The following is an 18832-nucleotide window of genomic DNA, read 5'->3' on the forward strand; positions in this document are numbered from 1 at the left end:
GAGAGAACCGTCTGCAGGTCACATGGCTGCGCTGTTCATTTGCATAAATGAAACTCCCGTGATTGACAGCTGGTCCAGTGATTGACAGCTGGTCCCATGATTGACAGCTGGCCCTGTGATCGACAGCTGGCCCCAAGATTGACAGCTGGCACTGTGATTGACAGCTGGTCCCATGATTGACAGCTGGCACTGTGATTGACAGCTGGTCCCATGATTGACGGCTGGCACTGTGATTGACAGCTGGTCCCATGATTGACGGCTGGCACTGTGATTGACAGCTGGTCCCATGATTGACAGCTGGCACTGTGATTGACAGCTGGTCCCATGATTGACAGCTGGTCCCATGATTGACGGCTGGCACTGTGATTGACAGCTGGTCCCATGATTGACGGCTGGCACTGTGATTGACAGCTGGTCCCATGATTGACGGCTGGCACTGTGATTGACAGCTGGTCCCATGATTGACAGCTGGCACTGTGATTGACAGCTGGTCCCATGATTGACAGCCGGTCCCGTGATTGACAGCTGTTCCTGTGATTAACAGCTGGTCCTGTGATTGACAGCTGACCTCAACATTGACAGCTGGCCCTGTGATTGACAGCTGGTCCCATGATTGACAGCTGGCACTGTGATTGACAGCTGGCACTGTGATTGACAGCTGACCTCAACATTGACAACTGGCCTTGTGATTGACAGCTGACTATATGATTGATAGTTGACTATGATTGACAGCTAGCCCTGTGAGTGACAGCTTTCCCTATGATAGACAACTGACTATGTGATTGACAATTGACTGCGGTGATTGACAGCTAGCCCTGTGATTGACAGCTCACTATTTGATTGACAGCTGACCCTAGCCACTGCTTTAACAGTACTTCTTGCACCAGACTGAAACACATGAAGTCCATGGGAGCAGAAGCTTGGCGTGTCTGCTTGTCATAGCGAGGACTGTAGATCGCCGCCATTCCCCTCCAGCCGCCGCCACCGCCTCTGCCGACATCTGGTCCTTGTCATCTTCATCCCGTCGGTTCCAGCCAGACCCCAGACGGATCCTCCTCGCCCCCCATGGGCTCAGGAGACGAAACCAGGTTCTCGCCGTTAGCCATCGTCCAGCTCTGGGATAACGCTTGCGTTATCCTTTATCGAAAAAAAACAACGGAGACGCTCGACGGCGGGTGAACGAGTTCGCACGTGCGCCGGGTTTGTGGTGGTTTCCCTCCACGTGCGCGCCCCTGGAGCTGGCAGCTACAGCGGAAACTTCTTATGGAGACGGAAAACACAACATGGTGTAAATAATGCCTTTTGAAGCGAGGTCCACCTCTGGCGGAGGGGGGTGGACTCCACCCGCCCAGGGTTCTGGAGGCAGGGCTTTCCTTCTCCTTCATCTGTGATTCACGTTCCTTTGAGTTGCATCAGTGTTTGTTGGCGGGAGGAAGAAAGGAACCATTCCTTTGGACTCACCTTCTCTGCCAAGAAGAGGGGTAGCTTCCAGGTGATGCCATGTGGCATCACCTGGAAGAATGTTCCCTTCCCTCGGAGAGGACAATACGGCGTCCAGAATGTTCCCTTCCCTCGGAGAGGACAATACGGCGTCCGACCTCTGGCTTCCCCGGTGGGACCTCTGCAGAACGCCTCTCCAAGAGGAACCCTGACCAGATGGAGTCTCCTCATCTGGCTCCTCTGGATGTGTAGAAGCAGCTCTGAACTCCTCCCACAAGGCCAAACCAGTGGACAACCTCAAGAGGAAGCTCATTTTGGACACTTGTATCCAGGATCTGGTTTTTTGGGTCGCCACCCACAGCTGGAGAACAGACATGAGGGTAGGAACATACTGTAGATCTACCTTTAATGTAGACCTCCATTTGGTACAGCTGCTTCTTCACCATGAAAAACAGTTGTTTCACCCCTTCTTGCACCTGTCCATCTCACTCTCCATTCCTTCCTCACTTGTGAACAAGACTATGAGATACCTGGAGTCCTGGATTTGGAGGTTCTGATTCTCAGCTCAGCTGGAGATCACGGTTGGATGACCCCAACGAGACCTCATCTTCCCAATGTCTCGCCAGGGGCGTCAGGCGAAGCCTAGGTGGTCCAAACTCCTGCCCTAGAAGCTGGCTCCAGAGATGGTCAAGAGGTTCTGGACTTGCTTGGACACATAGCTTAAGCTACGGTACCGGTAGCTCAACCCAGAAGGCGATCACATGATCAACCAATCTTCTCCATGTCACAGATGTAGCCTATGAGCTCGAAAGAGCTCGAAGGCGATCACATGATCAACCAATCTTCTCCAAGTCACAGATGTAGCCTACGAGCTCACCTCATGCGAGGAACCCCAGGTGGACAAGGTTGTATCATCTTTGGATGAATTTGTTGAGGAGATGAACGGTGTAGCCTGACATCGACGAGGCACCACAGAAGGTGAGGGACGGCTGCGCGAATGGTTCCTCCACGCCTTTTTCCATCGGGTCACTGGCACCGGTCTCACTTTCTACCCCAGCTGGTCGAGGCAGAAGGCCGCTCGTAATGAGGCTGGAGCTTCCTCGGTGGAGATCATCTTCAAGAAAGGTAGTCCAGACGTGCTTCTGCGCCATTCTGAATAAAATCTGACTCGCAGTCAAGGACTTTGGAGGCGTGAGGTGTTTAAAGAAAACAATTACAAGGCTGCCAAGAAGCTCCGCGGACGGACGACAGGAAGAAACGGCATTAATGGATGAAAATAAAAAGTCCATAATGGACGCACGCATCTGTACTCTCACCTGAGGGAGCGATCGCGTTCAAGGACGATGCAAGGTGCGCCAAAAATCAAAAACAGTGAACGGTACAATTACTTAGCAGTGTGTGTGCTCAGGTGTTATTTATTGAAAAAAAATAAAAATAAAAATAAAATAAAACCTATCAAAATGACCATAGAAATATAAAGTGATATGCTAAAATGCTAAATGTTAGCTAAGAATGTCCTATTTTTAAGCCATCCTTTATTTACATTTCCCAGCTGTTTTCCCTTAGCGGCACTTCACACACACACACACACACACACACACACACACATGCAGTTATGTAACCACCCCCAAAAAAACATATGTGTATTCCATTTTGTGTGTGTGTGTGTGTGTGTGTGTGTGTGTGCGTCATTTGTTTTCAGTCACTTCCAATCTACTCAGAAATGGTACGATCCAGGGTGGAAACACGAATCCCCAAAACACCTGCTCGCTACTTCCCCACCCGTCGACCCCTGGATCTTCTCGCCCGTTTCTTTCGATCGCCTCGTTTTCGGCTTCGTTAAGACCTCGTTAAGACCTCGTTAGGGCTTCGTTAGGGCTTCGTTAGGGCCTCGTCGGGGCCGTGATGGCCGCAGGCCTGGAATGAGAGCGTCTCTTAAGGCCTCAGAGGGCTCTGATCAAACCGGCGTGTCGTCTCAGCCGCCGGGTCCAGTTGCCGTCGCCATGGCAACCAAAACATCGAATGTTTGGAAAGGACTTCTGGAAAGCCATCGTCTCGCACCTGCTCACATCTGAAGCCTCTCACGACGAGATTTTTACATACAACTAGATTTTTCAGCGTGTTTTTTTTTTTTTTTTTTTTTCCCCTTAAAGCCCCGCGACTCCTGTACGATTTCTTTCTGATTTTTTTATTTTTTATTTTTAGTCTACACTGTTATCCCCTTCCTCACCCCCACGTCTCCTGCGGGATGGTACGGTCCGTACTGATTTCGGATTCCTCCAGATGGTTGGAGGCCTTTCACGTAACCTCTTGTTAAGATAAAGTTACCATATATTTATATTTATATTCGGTATCGGTCGATTCTGTCATTACGTAACCGTCACTTCTCCTTTTCCGTTTTCTTAACCCCCCTTCCCTCGTTCCGCGGCGGACCGAATTAACGCAGTTTTAAATTTCAAATGTGGGAGACAGAATAAGAAAAAACCCACTCGGAGAGAAGGAGATCTATCTACCATCTATCCAACTTGAAAAATAAAATAAAAACAAAACATCAACAAAAAGTGTCTCACACATACAAATAGTGTGTGTGTGTGTGTGTGTGTGTGTGTTCCAGTGTGTGTCAGTATGTATGTGTGCGTGTGTCTGTGTGTGTTTGTGTGCTTGGGTCAGTATATGCGTGTGGTTGCGTGTGCGTGTGTGCATTTGTGTGTGTGAGTGTGTGTGTGTCAGTATCTATGTGTGTGTGTATCAGTGTGTTCGTGTGTGTGTTTGTGTGCGCGTGTATGTGTGCGTTTGTCTGTACCAGTGTGTGTGTGTGTGTGCGCGTGTGTGTGCATGTGTCCGTGTGTTATGTGTGTGTGTTATGTGTGTGTGTTTGTGTCTGTGTTTGTGTGTGCAGTGTATGTGTGCATGTGTATGTGTGTATCTGTGTGTGTGTGTGTGTGTGTGTGCATGTGCAAGTGTGTTTGTGTGGGTCTGAATATGTGTATGTGTCTGTGTATGTGTGTGTGTGCACATGTATGTGTGCGTGTGTATGCGTGTGTGTGTCTGTTTGCCTGTGGTTACGTGTGCGTGTCTGCATTTGTGTGTGAGTGTGTCAGTGTCTATATGTGTGTATGTATATGTGTGTGTGTCGGTGTGTTTGTGTGTGTGATTGTATGCGCGTGTATGTGTGCTTTTGTCTGAGTGTGTGTGTGTGTGTGTGTATGTGTGTGCGTGTGTGTGCATGTGTCTTTGTGAGTGTGTGTCCGTGTGTCTGTGTGTTTGTGTATGTGTGTATGTTTGCATGTGTATGTGTGTGTATCTTTGTGTGTGTATGTGTGTGTTTGTGTGTGTGTGTGTATCTCTGTGTGTGTCTGTGTGTGTCTGTTTGAGTTTGTGCGTGCTGTGTATGTGTGCTTCTTTATGTGTGCGTCTGTGTATGTGCAAGTGTGTTTGTGTATGTGTTTGTGTGCTTCTGTATATACTGTATGTGTTTGTGTTTGTATGCATGTATATGGGAGAGTGTATCTGTCTGTGTGTCTGTGTGTGTTTGTGTGTATGTATGTAGTACTTGTGTCTGTGAGTGTTACGTTTGTGTTTGTGCGGACGTCAGTCTGTGTGTATGTGTGTATGTGTGTATGTGTGTGTGTGTGTGTGTGTTTATGAGTGACGTTCCCCCCCGTGACCGCGCTCAGGTAAATCACTTGGTTGGGGGAAGAGATTCAGCGCTCGAGCCCACCGGAAGCTGTCAAATGACGTCACAGGCATTCGGCGCCTTGTCCTAGCGGGACGCGGCTGTGAGGGGGGGAGGAGACGGAAGCACAAAAAGTTTATTGTTGTTGTTTGGGAGTCGCCTTCAGTTGGTAAACATGGCGAGAGAGGCGAACTCGCGTCTCCCATCCGGACTGTCGTTTCTGAAAGTAAGTGGACCCGGAAGTTCTGATGGAGCCGGTTAGCATCATGCTAACGCGGCGATTAGCCCGTGGCTAGCGGGGCTACGTAACCGCGTCGCCGGTCATGTAATGCTAACACAGGGGGCAGGAGGGGAGTTACGACCCGGGGAGTTGTCAGAAACCACCCGTTCGGCAGAAGTACCCATAAAGTTTCCCCTCATACGGGGGAAAACGCTTTAAAACGTTTTTACGTGCTTAAATAAACGTAGCCCGAATGATGTCCGCGGCTGTTTGACCCGAGTTAGTGTTCCGGCGTTTTATTGCCCGCCGTGGACGTGGACAATTAAAAACTGCATATCGTTATAAACATCAGAAGCGAGTTTTCCTTATGACTGCAATTGATTGAGAGAATATGACCGAACGACAATGAAAGCATCACTTAACACTCTTCTGCTGAATAACTCTCATGGGGGATATTCAGACATGTACATTGAAGGTACAATTAAGCCAACATGAGGTCTGATAGTCTTTAATTAAAAACTATCAATTTCACCATACGCCTGTTCATGTTATACTGTATGAAATTGTCCAAAAACTATTAAATACAGCATTGGGTTTTCCTGGGGGAAACGCATCAATGATGTTGTTTTCCTAGTTTTTCCACTAGTGGTCGCCGATAGAGGGCGCTAGTGCGCCGCCCAACTTGTCTCACACGAAGAAGAACAACGTTAAGTGATTTTAAAAAGCGCAGGAAATCGTAAAAAAATGTAAAGTGCTAAATAATTGGTGACCAAAGCGTAGAATATGCATTTGGATGTAGTTTGAGCAAGTTGTTTACAGTGAGTGAATGGCCAAGCCAGGTGTGTCTCCTGCTGCAGGTTTGAGGTTCTCGTGCAGCATAAAAGATAGAAGAACCCGGTCGTGTCCCGCGGATTTGTTTGCGCCTTCTCGTTTCCTGCCCCGAAAAAATCTCACCACTCAAACCTGCTGGAGCTAACAGACCCCCTTAACTTTAGCCCCGGTGTTGAGACGCCATCAAACTGCACCACCAACCAGATCTGGCTCATCTTCTGGTAACATCCTCGGGGCCTGCAGGTTCCTCCCATGGAACACCAGGTATTAGGCGGTCACGTGACGGCGAACGCTAACCAGGAAACATGCACAACCTGAAAATGTCAGGGGACGGACGCGAAAGACCTCATACGTCCCCCATTTTGGCAAACACCCCCAAGGGTATTGGACCTTCACCGCTGCGACGGCGGCAACTCTCGAGCTTCGCCGCCTCTTGGTTTCCTTTCCACCGCAGAAGCAATTTTGAATAACTCAGCTGTTTACATATTAATCAAGTTCCGACTCCAGTTTTTTTTTTTAAAACTGACTGCGCGTATCTTTTTCCCGGGCTTCGCCGAATCTCGGGGTTAATGATGTTTCCACTCCACAGAACATCGACGCCCTGCTGCGGTGCCCCATCTGCTTCGACTTCCTCAGCATTTCAATGATGACCAAATGTTCTCACAACTGTAAGTGGAGAACAGCGTCGACGTTGCATCACCGGATCATTCACCGTGTTTAAATCCCTTCTAGAGCATGATATCTGAATCCGCACGCTCACAGCTAGACCTTCGGAGATCTAGATGCGAGATGTGGCGTCGGTGCCGCATCTTCCGTCAAAGCCGGGGATGCTCCCCCGGGACTCCTCGCCGTCGTCTTTTTCATCCCGTTTCCTTTCTGTTCCGCAGTCTGCTCCTTGTGCATCAGAAAGTTCTTCTCCTACAAGTTGCAGTGTCCGGTTTGCAATTCGGTGAGTATGAAGCGTAATAATACCCTTCAGCCGACGTCGGCGTAATCCCCGTTCCCGAGAGGCCTTCAGGTCTACTGACTTTTAATGAATAACAGATTCACTCCGAATAAATTTGTCTCTTTCGGTGATCCTCCTTTCAGCAAGCGACGGAACAGGATCTGAGAAACAACCGGCTGCTGGACGAGCTGATCGCGCACTTCCACGCGGCGAGGTAAACCCAAAACCACCCGCGTCGGCTCGGCGCTTTTTGGTCCGTTAGCAGGAGACGTGTCCAGTAGGGGGCGCCGTAACCGCCCTCTGACGTCGCCCTCTTCGCGCGCTTTTACCACCTTTCCGTTCACGTGTTTCTTTTTCGAACGTCACATATCGGCGAGCTTCGGTGAATCGAGGTTCTGCTCGCACCAGTTTTCCCTTTTTATTCTCCCCGCCGTCAGCCGATCGGCCGCCATCTTGCATCCCCCGAGTTCAGACTCATCCCGCCCTCCCTGTTGTCTGTCACCATGGAAACCACCCGGCGATGACAACGGCTCGCGTTTGACCCGGTGTTTCCAAACCAGGTGCAGGTGCGTCGCCTGAACGCCTCTCCGCTCTTTAAGGCGCTACTTCTCGCTGTCGTGATTTGACGGGATCACGTTGTTATTGTTGGGATCAAACCCGGAACCCGTTTTGAGTTCCTTTCAAATTTAGCAGCATTACCGACCACTCCTCTAATCGCCTTACAGAAATCTGCTCCTGAATTAGGGATTAGGGGAAGATCCGGCGGGGGATTTTGTCTTCATTAGCCGAGGTCGGACGACATGCTGTTGTTCTGCGGCGCGCTCTGCGGCTTCGGGGCAGATGCTTCTGTGAGAATCCGAGCTGAAGGTTGATGGGAAGGCGGAGGGCGTCCGGTTCGAAGCGGCTCGGAAGCGGATTCGGTCTCGGAGAAGGAACCCCCCCCGCCGCCGCCGCCGCCGCAGGATATTACCCGTTTACCGAGCGATGGCTTGTTCGAGGAGGGAAAGAGAAACTCCAGCGCAGTCTGTCAGCTTCTTATCGGCCAGAAATCTCCGATGTTTACCTCCTCAAATTTATCAGCGGCGCGCTAACGGTGTGGAAGTGATGGCCGCCGCTTTCGCCCTCCCTTTAATTTCCTGCTTTCTCGCGCGGAGCGTCCGACACAGACGTCACGGCGCATCTCCACATTTCAACAACGCTTTGTCCGAATACATGTGTGCGAATGTGAGCGGCAGAGGTGGAGGAAAGTTATAAAAGCATGAAGGACAGGGGGAGAAGATGGAGAGGATCAGGAAGGAGTCCATCAGGACAGAACTTGTTAGATGTTCTGGAAATGAGTCACCGAGGGAGGGACGGTGAAGATAGAAGGATGCTGAGGTAGGAGGAGGTCTAGAGGAAGACCGGGATGGATGGAGGTTGGACAGCTGAAGGTAAAATGGTCTACAAGAAGTAGAAGCCTCCTCGAGTAGGAGCTGGATCTACTCGAGGAAGAGCAGCTGCCGGTCGCGGATGAAACGGGAGACGCTCTCAGCGGCTAGAAGTTTCCGTGTCCCTCGTGACGCGAAACCTTTCCCGATGTCGGCTTTGGCGCCTCTCCGAGGAGGCGGGACGGAGCCGCCGGACTCGCCTCTCCGGCAGATGGATCCAGGTGGCGCGAAGGCGGAGGGTTATCAGTCCGGCCGAGAGGCAAATGGAGAGCCTAATGGGCGCGGCGAAACCCAAACATAAAGTTTTGGACACGGAAAGCCGAGCAGCGCACACCTCATTGGTCACGGTTTATTGCCACGTAATGGCCCCGCTGCAGGAGCCACGTTTCCAAAGTGGAGGCCAAGTGGCGGCTTTTTTTTTTTTTTTTTTCCGAGGAGGAGCCAGCTAATTGCGGTTTCTGCCGGAGGGGGCTCGGCTAACTGTCAACATTATTCACTGGCACTTAGGACGTCTTGTCTGTCTAATGGCCCCGGTGTGTCCTCGGAGCGCCGGCCCACCAAACCTTATGTAACCGTACCTTTGAACCTGCCGTATCCGCCTCGCTCGGGGCCCCGAACGCCGAACCCCCGCGTCCTCCATCCTCGCTTCCCCTCTCGTCGCAGGCAGCCGTCGTCCAAAGCCGCGTCGGAGTCGCCGCCGCCGTCGTCCCCGAAGACCCCGGCTGTCAAACGCAAACCCCTCCGGGACGCCGGCCAGCGGCCCCGCAGCGCCGCTTTGAGTCACTTTTTCCAGAAGAGGCCCAGAGCGTCTCCCTCTGAGGAAACCCGGCGGGACGGTTCGGTCGACGTTCCGAGCGCGGAGCTGCAGACCGCGCGCCACGCAAACGCCTCCGACCTACTTTCAGCCGCCGCCAACGTAAAGGAGGAGCCCATGGATGTGGAGGAGGGCGCGGGCTGGAACGGCGGCGGCGGCGCGTCGGAAGAAGCGGCGTCGCCGTCGAAGGACGTCAAACCCGTAATCAAAGGTAAAACTCAAGCTACACGCGGGACCTTCAGGGATCCAGATCTTCTCATCTTTAACCTTCTCTCCCCGGCAGTGGAGTGTCCGGTGTGTTCGGTGAACGTCTCCCAGCAGTTCATCAACAAACACCTGGACGTCTGCCTCTCCAGGGGGGACAAGAAGGACTGCCTGAGGAGGTGAAGACCCTCCGGGTGCAGTTCTGGAGGCGTCCCCCTTGAGGCGCGGCTGATCCGGCGTGCTCCTCTCCTCGCAGCTCGGCGGGGAGGTCCAGGCGTCCCATGGGGAAGGTGGTCTACAACCTGCTCTCCCTGCACGAGCTGAAACGGCGGCTCCGCGACTGCCACCTGTCGGCGCAGGGCTCCAGGGACCAGCTGGTCAGGAGGCACCAGGAGTTCGTGCACGTCTACAACGCCCAGTGTGACGCCCTGCAGCCCAAGTCCGGTAAGACACACACACACACACACATAGCGGAGGAGTCGCTTTGCAGTCTGCACACACTCCTCTTCCATCGAAATAATGAATCCAGCTGAGAGGAGGAGGAGGAACGGGAGCTCGAGTGCCCGCTAATGATTCGTCGGCAGCCGCCGGGAGCGAATATTTGATCGGCGGCTTTCACTTCCTTTCTGCGTCGGCCTCGACGTCACCCGTCTGTGCGTCGGCGCTCGCCATCGGCCGTGATTCGCCGTCACGGAAAACTCAATTTAAACAGGCCTCCCTCCTCCTCTAAACAGCCCAGGAGATCGCCAGGGAGGTGGAGGCCAACGAGAAACTCAGGAAGGAGCTGCAGAAAACGGCGAAACCCGTGAGTAAATGTACCGCCCCAGAAAAGCCTTTTCCCCCGCTGCGTTTTTTTGAAAATAATAACACAGCGCCTCCAAGCCGGCCCTCACGCTTCCATTTGCGACCAGGTCCTGACCTTCTCCAGGAGCCACTCCGAGGTGGAGATTGATGAGCTTCACTCCAATTACAGTAAGTGTTTTTTTTTTTTTTTTTTTAAACTCGTGCACCCGCTGAGGCGCTTTTCAGAGGAGCCGGTCTGGAAGTTTCCGCGGGGCCTCGGTGACGGATGGGGCTCGCGGAGCTCCGACGGGACCTGCAGCCGCCGCGGGGTCACGTCCAGGAAAATCAGCCGTACGAGCGCAAACAACAGGAGGGGAAAATGTTCTCAAACCCGCCGAGGGTAAAAAAAAGACTCCCACCTCCTCAGAAGCTGCTTTTCTCCTCAGCCGAGCCGACCGTTGTTGTGTTTTCGTCACAAATGGAAAAAGATAAAACACATGTAAGAACCAGGAAGTAGGAGGAGCGACGGGGTTCCACCCGCTCAGCTGTCAATCATGCTGCGACCTCCCGCCGTTTATTCACTCGGAGTTCCTTTTCCCGCGGGTGCCGGACGTTCCCACGCCGCCGCTTCCTGTCTCCTGAGGAACGTGAAGAGCAGACCGGCTCCTGGCTCCGGCCCAAGACCAGGACCAGGACCAGGACCAGGACTGAGGAGACGGGGGGGGGGGTTGAATGTTTGGGGTGACTCACCGCCGGTGGCTGCTAAAAATAGACGCGCCGCCGTGATAAACTCTTGATTTATCAGTGTGAGATGCGGATGACTCATCCTGCAAGCAAGGTGACTGAGCAGCGGCAGCACACACACACACACACACACACACACACACACACACACCTGGTGCTGCCAGCTGACGTGGAAACGTGTCACCTATTAATAAGATGTGAGATGTGCCCAGAAAGCAGCCGACGCCGCTGTGAACACCTGACCAGTGGTGGTGGGGCTCTAGCACCGGACCACCCGTGTGTGTGTGTGTGTGTGTGTGTGTGTGTGTGTGTGTGTGCGCGTCTTCGTGCTTTCGTGCTCTTGTCGTACAACCACAGGCCCGGCTTCACAAGGCGGCGCCTCGTCGCCCTCTCACGCATTTCCATATAGATTGCCGTTTCCCCAGACAAGACGCATGGGTCGGAAGGACAGGTCGAGGGGGAGAGGAGCTACACACACACACACACACACACACACACACACACACACACACAGACACACACCAAGATGAAATATAAGAATGGCAAAAGTAAGTGAAGGAACTCGCTGCAGTAGTAGAAGCACCACAGCCCTTCTCTCTCTCGCTCTGTGTGTGTGTGTGTGTGTGTGTGTGTGTGTGTGTGTGTGTGTGTGTGTGTGTGTGTCCTTCAAGCGTTCACACGTCCGCCTCCCTTCATCCGTGCAGGGAAGCAGCACAGCAGCGACTTCTCCCGCCTCATCGCCGAAGTGCGGGGTCGGCTGGGCCCGGCTCGGAAGACCCGGGTCAAGGAGGAGCACCAGAACGTCCAGGAGGACCAGGAGACGCTCTCAGCAGGTACGAGGAGAAGGCCTGGAATTCTGGCTGTGTGACGTGTGTGTGTGTGTGTGTGTGTGTGACAGGGTGAAGGTTTGCACGTCTATGTGAGATGCAAACGAGAGCGTGAATGGCGGTTTGTCTTTTTGACGTTTAAGAGTCAAAGCTCACGCTGAAGACGGAAGACCTGGAGGAGGTTAAGGATCCACCTGGAGGAGGAGAAGAAGAAGAAGAAGAAGAAGGAGGAGGAGGGTTGGACCTGTTGTCCAGCCCCACCAACAGCGAGGTGTCCATTAGCAGGTGGGTTCTTCTTCTCGGCGCTCCTGAATACACCGTCCTAGCTCGCTAGCTAGCTCGCTAGCAGGTGCGTTCCAGTTCCAAGTCTGGTAAACATCGTCCGTCAGATTCCATGAGCTCCGCCCAGCTCCCGCTCCGGTCGTGCTTCCGGAGGAGCCCAGTGGATTTCAAGCAGAAACCCAGCACTCGGCAGGGATTTGTGTTTTTTTTTTTTTTTTTTTTTTTTTTTTTCCGCAGACGTCAGCGCCCGCTGACGCTCGGCGGCGGCGGCGGGCAGACAGACGCTCCACGCTTCATCCGCACCATGTGTAATGGAACAGCGGGGAGAAACGCTCGGGGGTTTCACATGCACAACAACAAAAACCAGATTTGTTGTATTTGGTGCAGCCTCAGGTGGTTGCCAACCAGGGACCTTCTAGGAGGAAGATCTCCGCCCATACAGATCCTCCACGTGCCCGACGGCGTGTGAAAAGGCCGCCGTCGGCCTTCCCGCCCGCTGTAAATCCCGAGGAATAAAAACCGGCGAAGGGGCTTCGCCGTCAGTGTCGAGGCGTGCGTTTCCACGCTAAATCAAATCAGCTCTGGATATCAATAAAATGCCTCTCCTCTCCTCCGCAGTTCCATTTCAGACATATTTGGTCCGGAGCCCGGCAGAAGTGGAGAGTAAGTGGATTTTTGACTTTATTCCCTCCCGTCTTTAAAAGCGATTCACGCGCTCGGAGCCAATTCTGCATTGCCACCGTCGTAGATCCACGGATTTTTTTTTTCTTTAAATCCCGGTTGGCATGAAGAGTCAGACGCTCCCGTCGGTCCGACCGCTCAATTAAAACCGTCCACGTCGGCGACGATTTCTCGGCAACGGCGCGTTATTAGAAACCTGCTAGCGCCGCGACGACAGCTCAGAAACCCGGGATTTATTGTGTTGGGACGCCATTTTTCTTCTTCTGTCTGGGACATTTTGCTTCTGTTTTTACCGTCCCGTCCCGTCCGGTTCCAACGACTGCTGGCGCCGCAAGGACGGGAGCAAACGCCAAAATACGGTGGCGTGCACGCGTCCTGCAGCACACCGAGTCCGTGGTTTTCACGGAGGTGGCGCCGTTTGGCCAGAAGTTCGGGTCTTTCAAGGAACGAAGTCTTTTCAGTAACTGAAACGGCGACCACAGACGCCGAACGCCGTGCTTGGAATTCCGGCGCCGTCACAGCGGAGAAGCTCCGTCCCGCCTTCGCTCCGGCACGTTGATAAATGACGGCGAACCCGGAGCTCAGACCGCACGTCTCCTGGGTTTCACGTTCCCCTGGTTTTCAGGATCGTCGAATCCGGCTCGCTTCACGTCGGCGTGTAATTGGTGGTTGTGGACGGCGGCCGTCGTTTTCCGTGGAGCCACTTTTTTTTCGCTCAAAGCTAATTCCGCGAGTTAAACTCTGTGAACAGATAAGAGCTGACGTCTGATTGGCCGGCCCCGCCGCGAGGAGCGTTTGCAGCAGCGCCCCCTCTGGCCGTCCGGAGGAAGTGCAGGCTCACCTCCCAGGCCCGGAATTTAATTTCGCCCGTCCAAATAGAGACGAGGAACACGTGGACGACGTCTGTCAGATATGCGTTAATCCCTGCCGAGCAGCGGGATTACCATGGCAACAACCCACCCGCAAGGAAAACAGCTCATTCAGTGTCTCTGGAAGGAGGACCGCCGCGCTTTTTTTGTTTTTTCGTCAGATAGGAATTCTTTGAATGGAAGGTCATCACAACGCAGACGGGAGCTGTCGGGTAATTCGCCGCCCGCCGCTCCAGATAGTCAAAATTATTCTCACGTCACCCGACAACGCCGAGCCGCCGCACAATTAGACTCTGCAATTGCGGCCGGAGCCGATTTGCGTTATCGGGAGCGCGCCTTGTTTCGGGGGGGGGGGGGGAATTGACGTCCAAAACGAGCGGCGGACTCGCCGGATTTGGTAATGTGTGTTTAATTACCTTGGCACCTTCTCCGCCCGCGATGGAGGAGCCGAGAGAGCAGCAGCGACCTCCACCGGAGGTGACGGATAGACCGTGTCTGAAGCTGGTTTAAACCTCCTTCTCCTCCATCTCCAACCCCAACTTCTCGCAGGGATACAAAGAGGAGCGCCGGGCCGAAGACAAACGCTCAACCGGTCTCGTCGCCCGTTCCAGGAAAACGACTGCGCAAGACATGAGGATGGTGGAAGAAGAAGAAGAAGAAGAAGAAGAAGGAAGTGGAAGTGTGACGTCTGGTCGGAGAGGACTACCATTATTTTTTTTATAAATGTACATTCCTGTCCGACGTTTCCCCGCGATACCTGTCAATAAATGAAAGTTTAAATGGACGCGTTCCCCGACGAACTCGCTTGGTCATGTGATCGCCGCCGCCGCCGACCCTCCCGTGGTCACCGGACGTCTCCGTTGTGTTTGTCTCGTAGCTTCAGGCTCCCCTGGGTAAGACGGAGACCCAAACCTGCCGCAACCTCCGTCGCCCGGCGCCGTTGGTTGTTTTCTTTGGAAGAAGACGCAGGCGGGTGAGTCTGGACTCGACCCGGGGGGATCGGAGCGCTTCGGGGGGGGACGGCGAGCGTGATTGAAAGGGGGGGGCGGAGCGGCGTGGAGCTCCAGATTGAAAGCAGAGTTAGCCTGGAGCGCTACAGACTCCGCTGGCCCCGTTAGACAAATACGAGCTGACAGAAAGCGGCCGTCTGGTGTTAGCGTCGCTCGTAGCGCCTCCCCGGAGTGTCTTCATCAGCTGGGGCGGAGGGGGCGGGGCTTCCAGACATCTGGCGAGCAGCAGGCGGCGGCGGCTGCAGGTCTCTGGAAAGCCTCCGCCGCTGTCATTAGCCGCCGACATCCAGCAGCTGGTCATTTCCATTCTGGGTCTGACTTCTCCAGAAGGTCCCTGCTTGGGTCCCAGCTGGAGGTCTTCCTGCGTGGAGTCTCCAGGAGCTCCTCAGGGTTCCTCCCAGCTGGAGCTTCTACATTGTACAGATGAATGAAAGGGTGAATGGTCAATACCAGGGGTGTCAAACTCAAAGACACAGTGGGTCAAAATTCAAAACTGGGATATTTATTGAAAAAAAAGTTCCTCCAGATAACAATGAACCCAACCACATTCTGCTTAAAACCAATATGGAACAAGCATAGCTTAATATTATACAATATATAACTTGCTCACATGTAAAATCCTGTTTTCTGCTTAAGTAGCAGGGTGCCAGAGTTAGCGTAAGGTCGCTATGACTACTGTCAACAGTATGTTTATGGGTCCTGTTGTGATTTTCGTGCCAAAACACCAGCAGAAAATTCTGGGATTTGTAGAATCAACGGTACCGTTCAGAACCCCGGGATTTATTGTGTTGGGACGCCATTTTTTTACTTCTATCTGGGACATTTTGCGTCTCGGTGGACCAGCTCTAATAGTCATTTTGTATGGCTTTGCGGACCAAATATAATTACAGCCCCGTTCACCTATTTGTCACCTATAGTCTATATGACGTCAACAAGGGAGTGAATGATTATATAGTATTTTAAGATGTTCGACTTATTGACCCCAATAGACCTGTTTTAACGTTCACGTTTGAGTGAAAGGGTGAATTGAATGTCTGTGATATGAATGAGAAGGTGAACTTCTATCTCTCTATATGGCCATTAGTGTTTACCCTGTGAGTGCAGGATAATCTAGATAAATGAATGGATGTGGTGAAGAGCAGGGGGCCGATAATAATGGTTTCATTGCACGTCCTTAGACTACCATGAAGCTGCAGAAGGAAAGACGCTTTCCGGCCTCCAAGAATCCGATGAATGAACCCCCCAACTCCTCGACCCGGAGTCCTTCTCTGCACCGCCGTTCGCTCGCCGTTCGCTTCGGAGGCTGTTATTTGCGGCCGGGGTCGAGCCCAGATGCATGATCTCAACCCCCTCGCCGCCCCTTCGAGGACAGGAGAGGCTAAGGAACCACATGTCGGGGGGCTTTCTGCCGTCGGGGGCGGAGATTAAGTGGGTTTGTGAGTTATGGCGCCGTGGCTAATGGATAACGCAGGTATTTGAAGATGGAACGGGACAAATTACAGGGATCAGACGTCCGGGATGGAGAAGCTGGAGAGGAGTGGCTTGAAAGATCTGCCTGGAGGTCTCCTTCCCCTTCCCCCACGCTCAAATCTCCGTCTTTCCATCGTCCCGGGTGTCGCGCCTGCAGAGGAGAAGGCTAACTGCAACGGTGGAACCGGCAAAATAAAAACGTAGGTGAGTGATGCCTTCGGAGGGGTTCGTTCATGCTAAGCTAACCATCACGGCTAGCCCCTTGAAAATCCCCGGGCTGAACGAGTGAGCGAGTGGCGGTGAATCTGAGAGCGTCTGGGCGGCGAGATAAGTCTGTTTACACGTTCCAGCTAGCTATTTAGCGTAGCAGCTGTCAACCCCCCCCCCCTCCTTCCATTAGCGTGTCAACCTGACGACGCAGCTAATAAATAGCGCTAATTAATTTCGACTGGAGTGGAAAAACCGACGTGCCAGATGAGGTTGGCGGCGGTTTGGCTAATGGCTCCCCCGGCGGAGGAGCTGAGAACATCGTGGTCCAACAGCACGTGGAGGAACAAACCCCTGTTAGCCCCGCCTCCTTTCTATTTCCCTGCGGCGGCGGCGGCGAAGGAGCCGGAGACAGACGGCGTCCTGAAGTTAGCGGAGGTAGCAGATCCAGATTGCTGTCGATGGGCTTCACGTTCTCCTGCCTTGGTTCTTCATGATGTTCTCCTTCTGCAGAAGCAGCAGAACCTGATGAGAAGGTGAATGTTCGCATGTTTCTAAATGTGTCCCTGTGATTGACAGGTAACCATCCAGGTCAAGCCCCGCCCCCATCCCTGATGACAGCTGTGATTGGCTCCCATCGCCCCGAGGTGGAAACGACGGCGTCGACAAACCGAAGCTCCAAATCCCAAACGTCTGACAAGTTGTGGGAACATCTGGGCCGAGGTCCTCCCGGTCAGAACCTGAACCGTGATTGGAGGAGGCGGCAGATTCCAGGGTTCAGTGAAAGGTCAGGGAGAAAATGGACCCTCGCCTCGCCGCTCGCCGCCGCTTCATCGGCAGGCGTCACATTTCATCTCAGCGGGACCTTGACCTCCGTGACCCCTCCTCCCTCCCCTGGCGACCACGCTGAAAACACTCGGAGGGGGAAAAAGACGCGGCGGCGAAAGTCTGTCAGAGGAACACGCCGCTTGTTGTGATTTGTGGGGGCGCCATGGACGTCTCCTCACAGGAAGGTCACCCGGCGACACCTCGCCACCGCCGCCGCCGGGTGACTTATGGAGTCACACGTCAGCGTCAAAGAAATTCAGCAAACCTTCTACTCATATCTGGAGCCAATCACGGCTTCCAGCGGGGAGAGGGGGCGGGGCTTCACCCTGGACCGCTCACCTGTCAATCAATTGGGGCTCGGATGACATCACGGGGAGGCGGGGCTTAACACAGACGGGTCGTCTGTCAATCAGGGACACAGACACATGCAACCATTCACCCTCTGGAGAACCCAGGGATTAGGAGAACGTCTGCAGGAGATCATGGAGACGCTTGTGTCTGGAACATCCATCCATCTCCTCCTCCATCTTCTCCAAACCAGGTCCTCCTGTGAGCTCCTTGGCTCCACGTGCACAAAACCGGAGGTTGGAATCCAAACCGGACCTCCACATCGCCCCTAAAGGCATCAGCCCTTCCTTCCCCTAGTGGTGGACGGCGGTATTGCGCCCCTTAACGTCACCGCGGCAGCGAACATCGGCACGAGGCACGAAACGTCGGACCACGGGTTCTTCTTTTTTTTTTCTTTTTTTTTTTTGGCCAGGATAAGAACAACCCGCTGGAAAAAAAAAAAAAAATAACGGAAAGAGCGCTGGTTTTTCCAACGCCTGGCAGGTCCCTGAAGTAAACCTGTGAACTAGATGTTTATTTGCTTCTCTCCGTCCTCTTCTTCCTCATTTCCCCTCCTGATCAACACATTCACCCCACTTGGATAATGATATGTTTTTTTTTAATAGACGCAGGGGCTCAATAGTGATGAAGCAGGAAATTAAAAAACATGGATTTGGTTTCTGGGACCCCCTCCTCCGCCGCCATCTTGATTTTGGCCCCCTCTCCCACACCCAGTGGACCAGCTCGGGACGCCGATTTGAACCCTGGCAACCGTCGCGTCCCGAAGTCACGCCATCCGACTTCCTGTCATTCAACCTACAGTGAGTCACCGCTAACGGCGGAGTGTTAAGATGTGTGTTTGCCAGCAGGGAAGACAATAAGTGGTAATGTGAAAAAACACAAGGGGGGGGGGGGGTCATCAACAATAGCTTCCTCTGTACCTGGTGTTTTTTTTTTTTTTTAATATTTGGGGAAATATGTTCCTGCCCGGGCTGCGGTGGCACCTCGCCGTCATTTCCTGTTTTTTGTTTTTTTTTCCCATCGCACCTGAACGGAAACAGCGGGCGCTCCCCAGTGGCTCCATGTGGTAAACAAATGTTAGCGCGTGTTCTTAACGCCCGTCCTCGGGTGGAGGAGAACATCGGGGGGGTCAGGTCGGGTTCGGACGCATAAGTTGTTTGGAATCTGCTGCGCCTGCAGATCTACTCGGGACCACAATGGAAACACGTCCTCTCTCCGTTTGTTT

At 53.1% G+C, this 18832-nt stretch overlaps 1 protein-coding gene across 2 annotated transcripts; it reads left to right on the forward strand.

Annotated features, from left to right (window-relative positions):
- Positions 1–5186: 5186 nt before the first annotated feature.
- rad18 (RAD18 E3 ubiquitin protein ligase) lies at positions 5187–14392 on the forward strand. Of its 2 annotated transcripts, XM_086168228.1 has the most exons (13): positions 5187–5342; positions 6757–6835; positions 7055–7116; positions 7257–7327; positions 9204–9565; positions 9638–9737; positions 9815–10002; positions 10293–10363; positions 10470–10530; positions 11790–11918; positions 12056–12197; positions 12813–12857; positions 14294–14392. In XM_086168228.1, exons 1-13 carry the CDS (start codon positions 5292–5294, stop codon positions 14376–14378), a joined length of 1446 nt encoding a protein of 481 aa, XP_086024354.1. In that variant the 5' UTR covers positions 5187–5291; the 3' UTR covers positions 14379–14392. The 2 variants fall into 2 exon arrangements, with proteins under 2 accessions (XP_086024354.1, XP_086024355.1); XM_086168229.1 differs by lacking the exon at positions 12813–12857.
- The last annotated feature ends 4440 nt before the right edge of the window (positions 14393–18832 follow it).

The sequence above is a fragment of the Fistularia commersonii genome, chromosome 21 (genome assembly GCF_037954325.1).
Source record: "Fistularia commersonii isolate RoL2024-O1a breed Wild chromosome 21, RoL_Fcom_v1.0, whole genome shotgun sequence".
NCBI classification, from domain to species: Eukaryota; Metazoa; Chordata; class Actinopteri; order Syngnathiformes; family Fistulariidae; genus Fistularia; species Fistularia commersonii.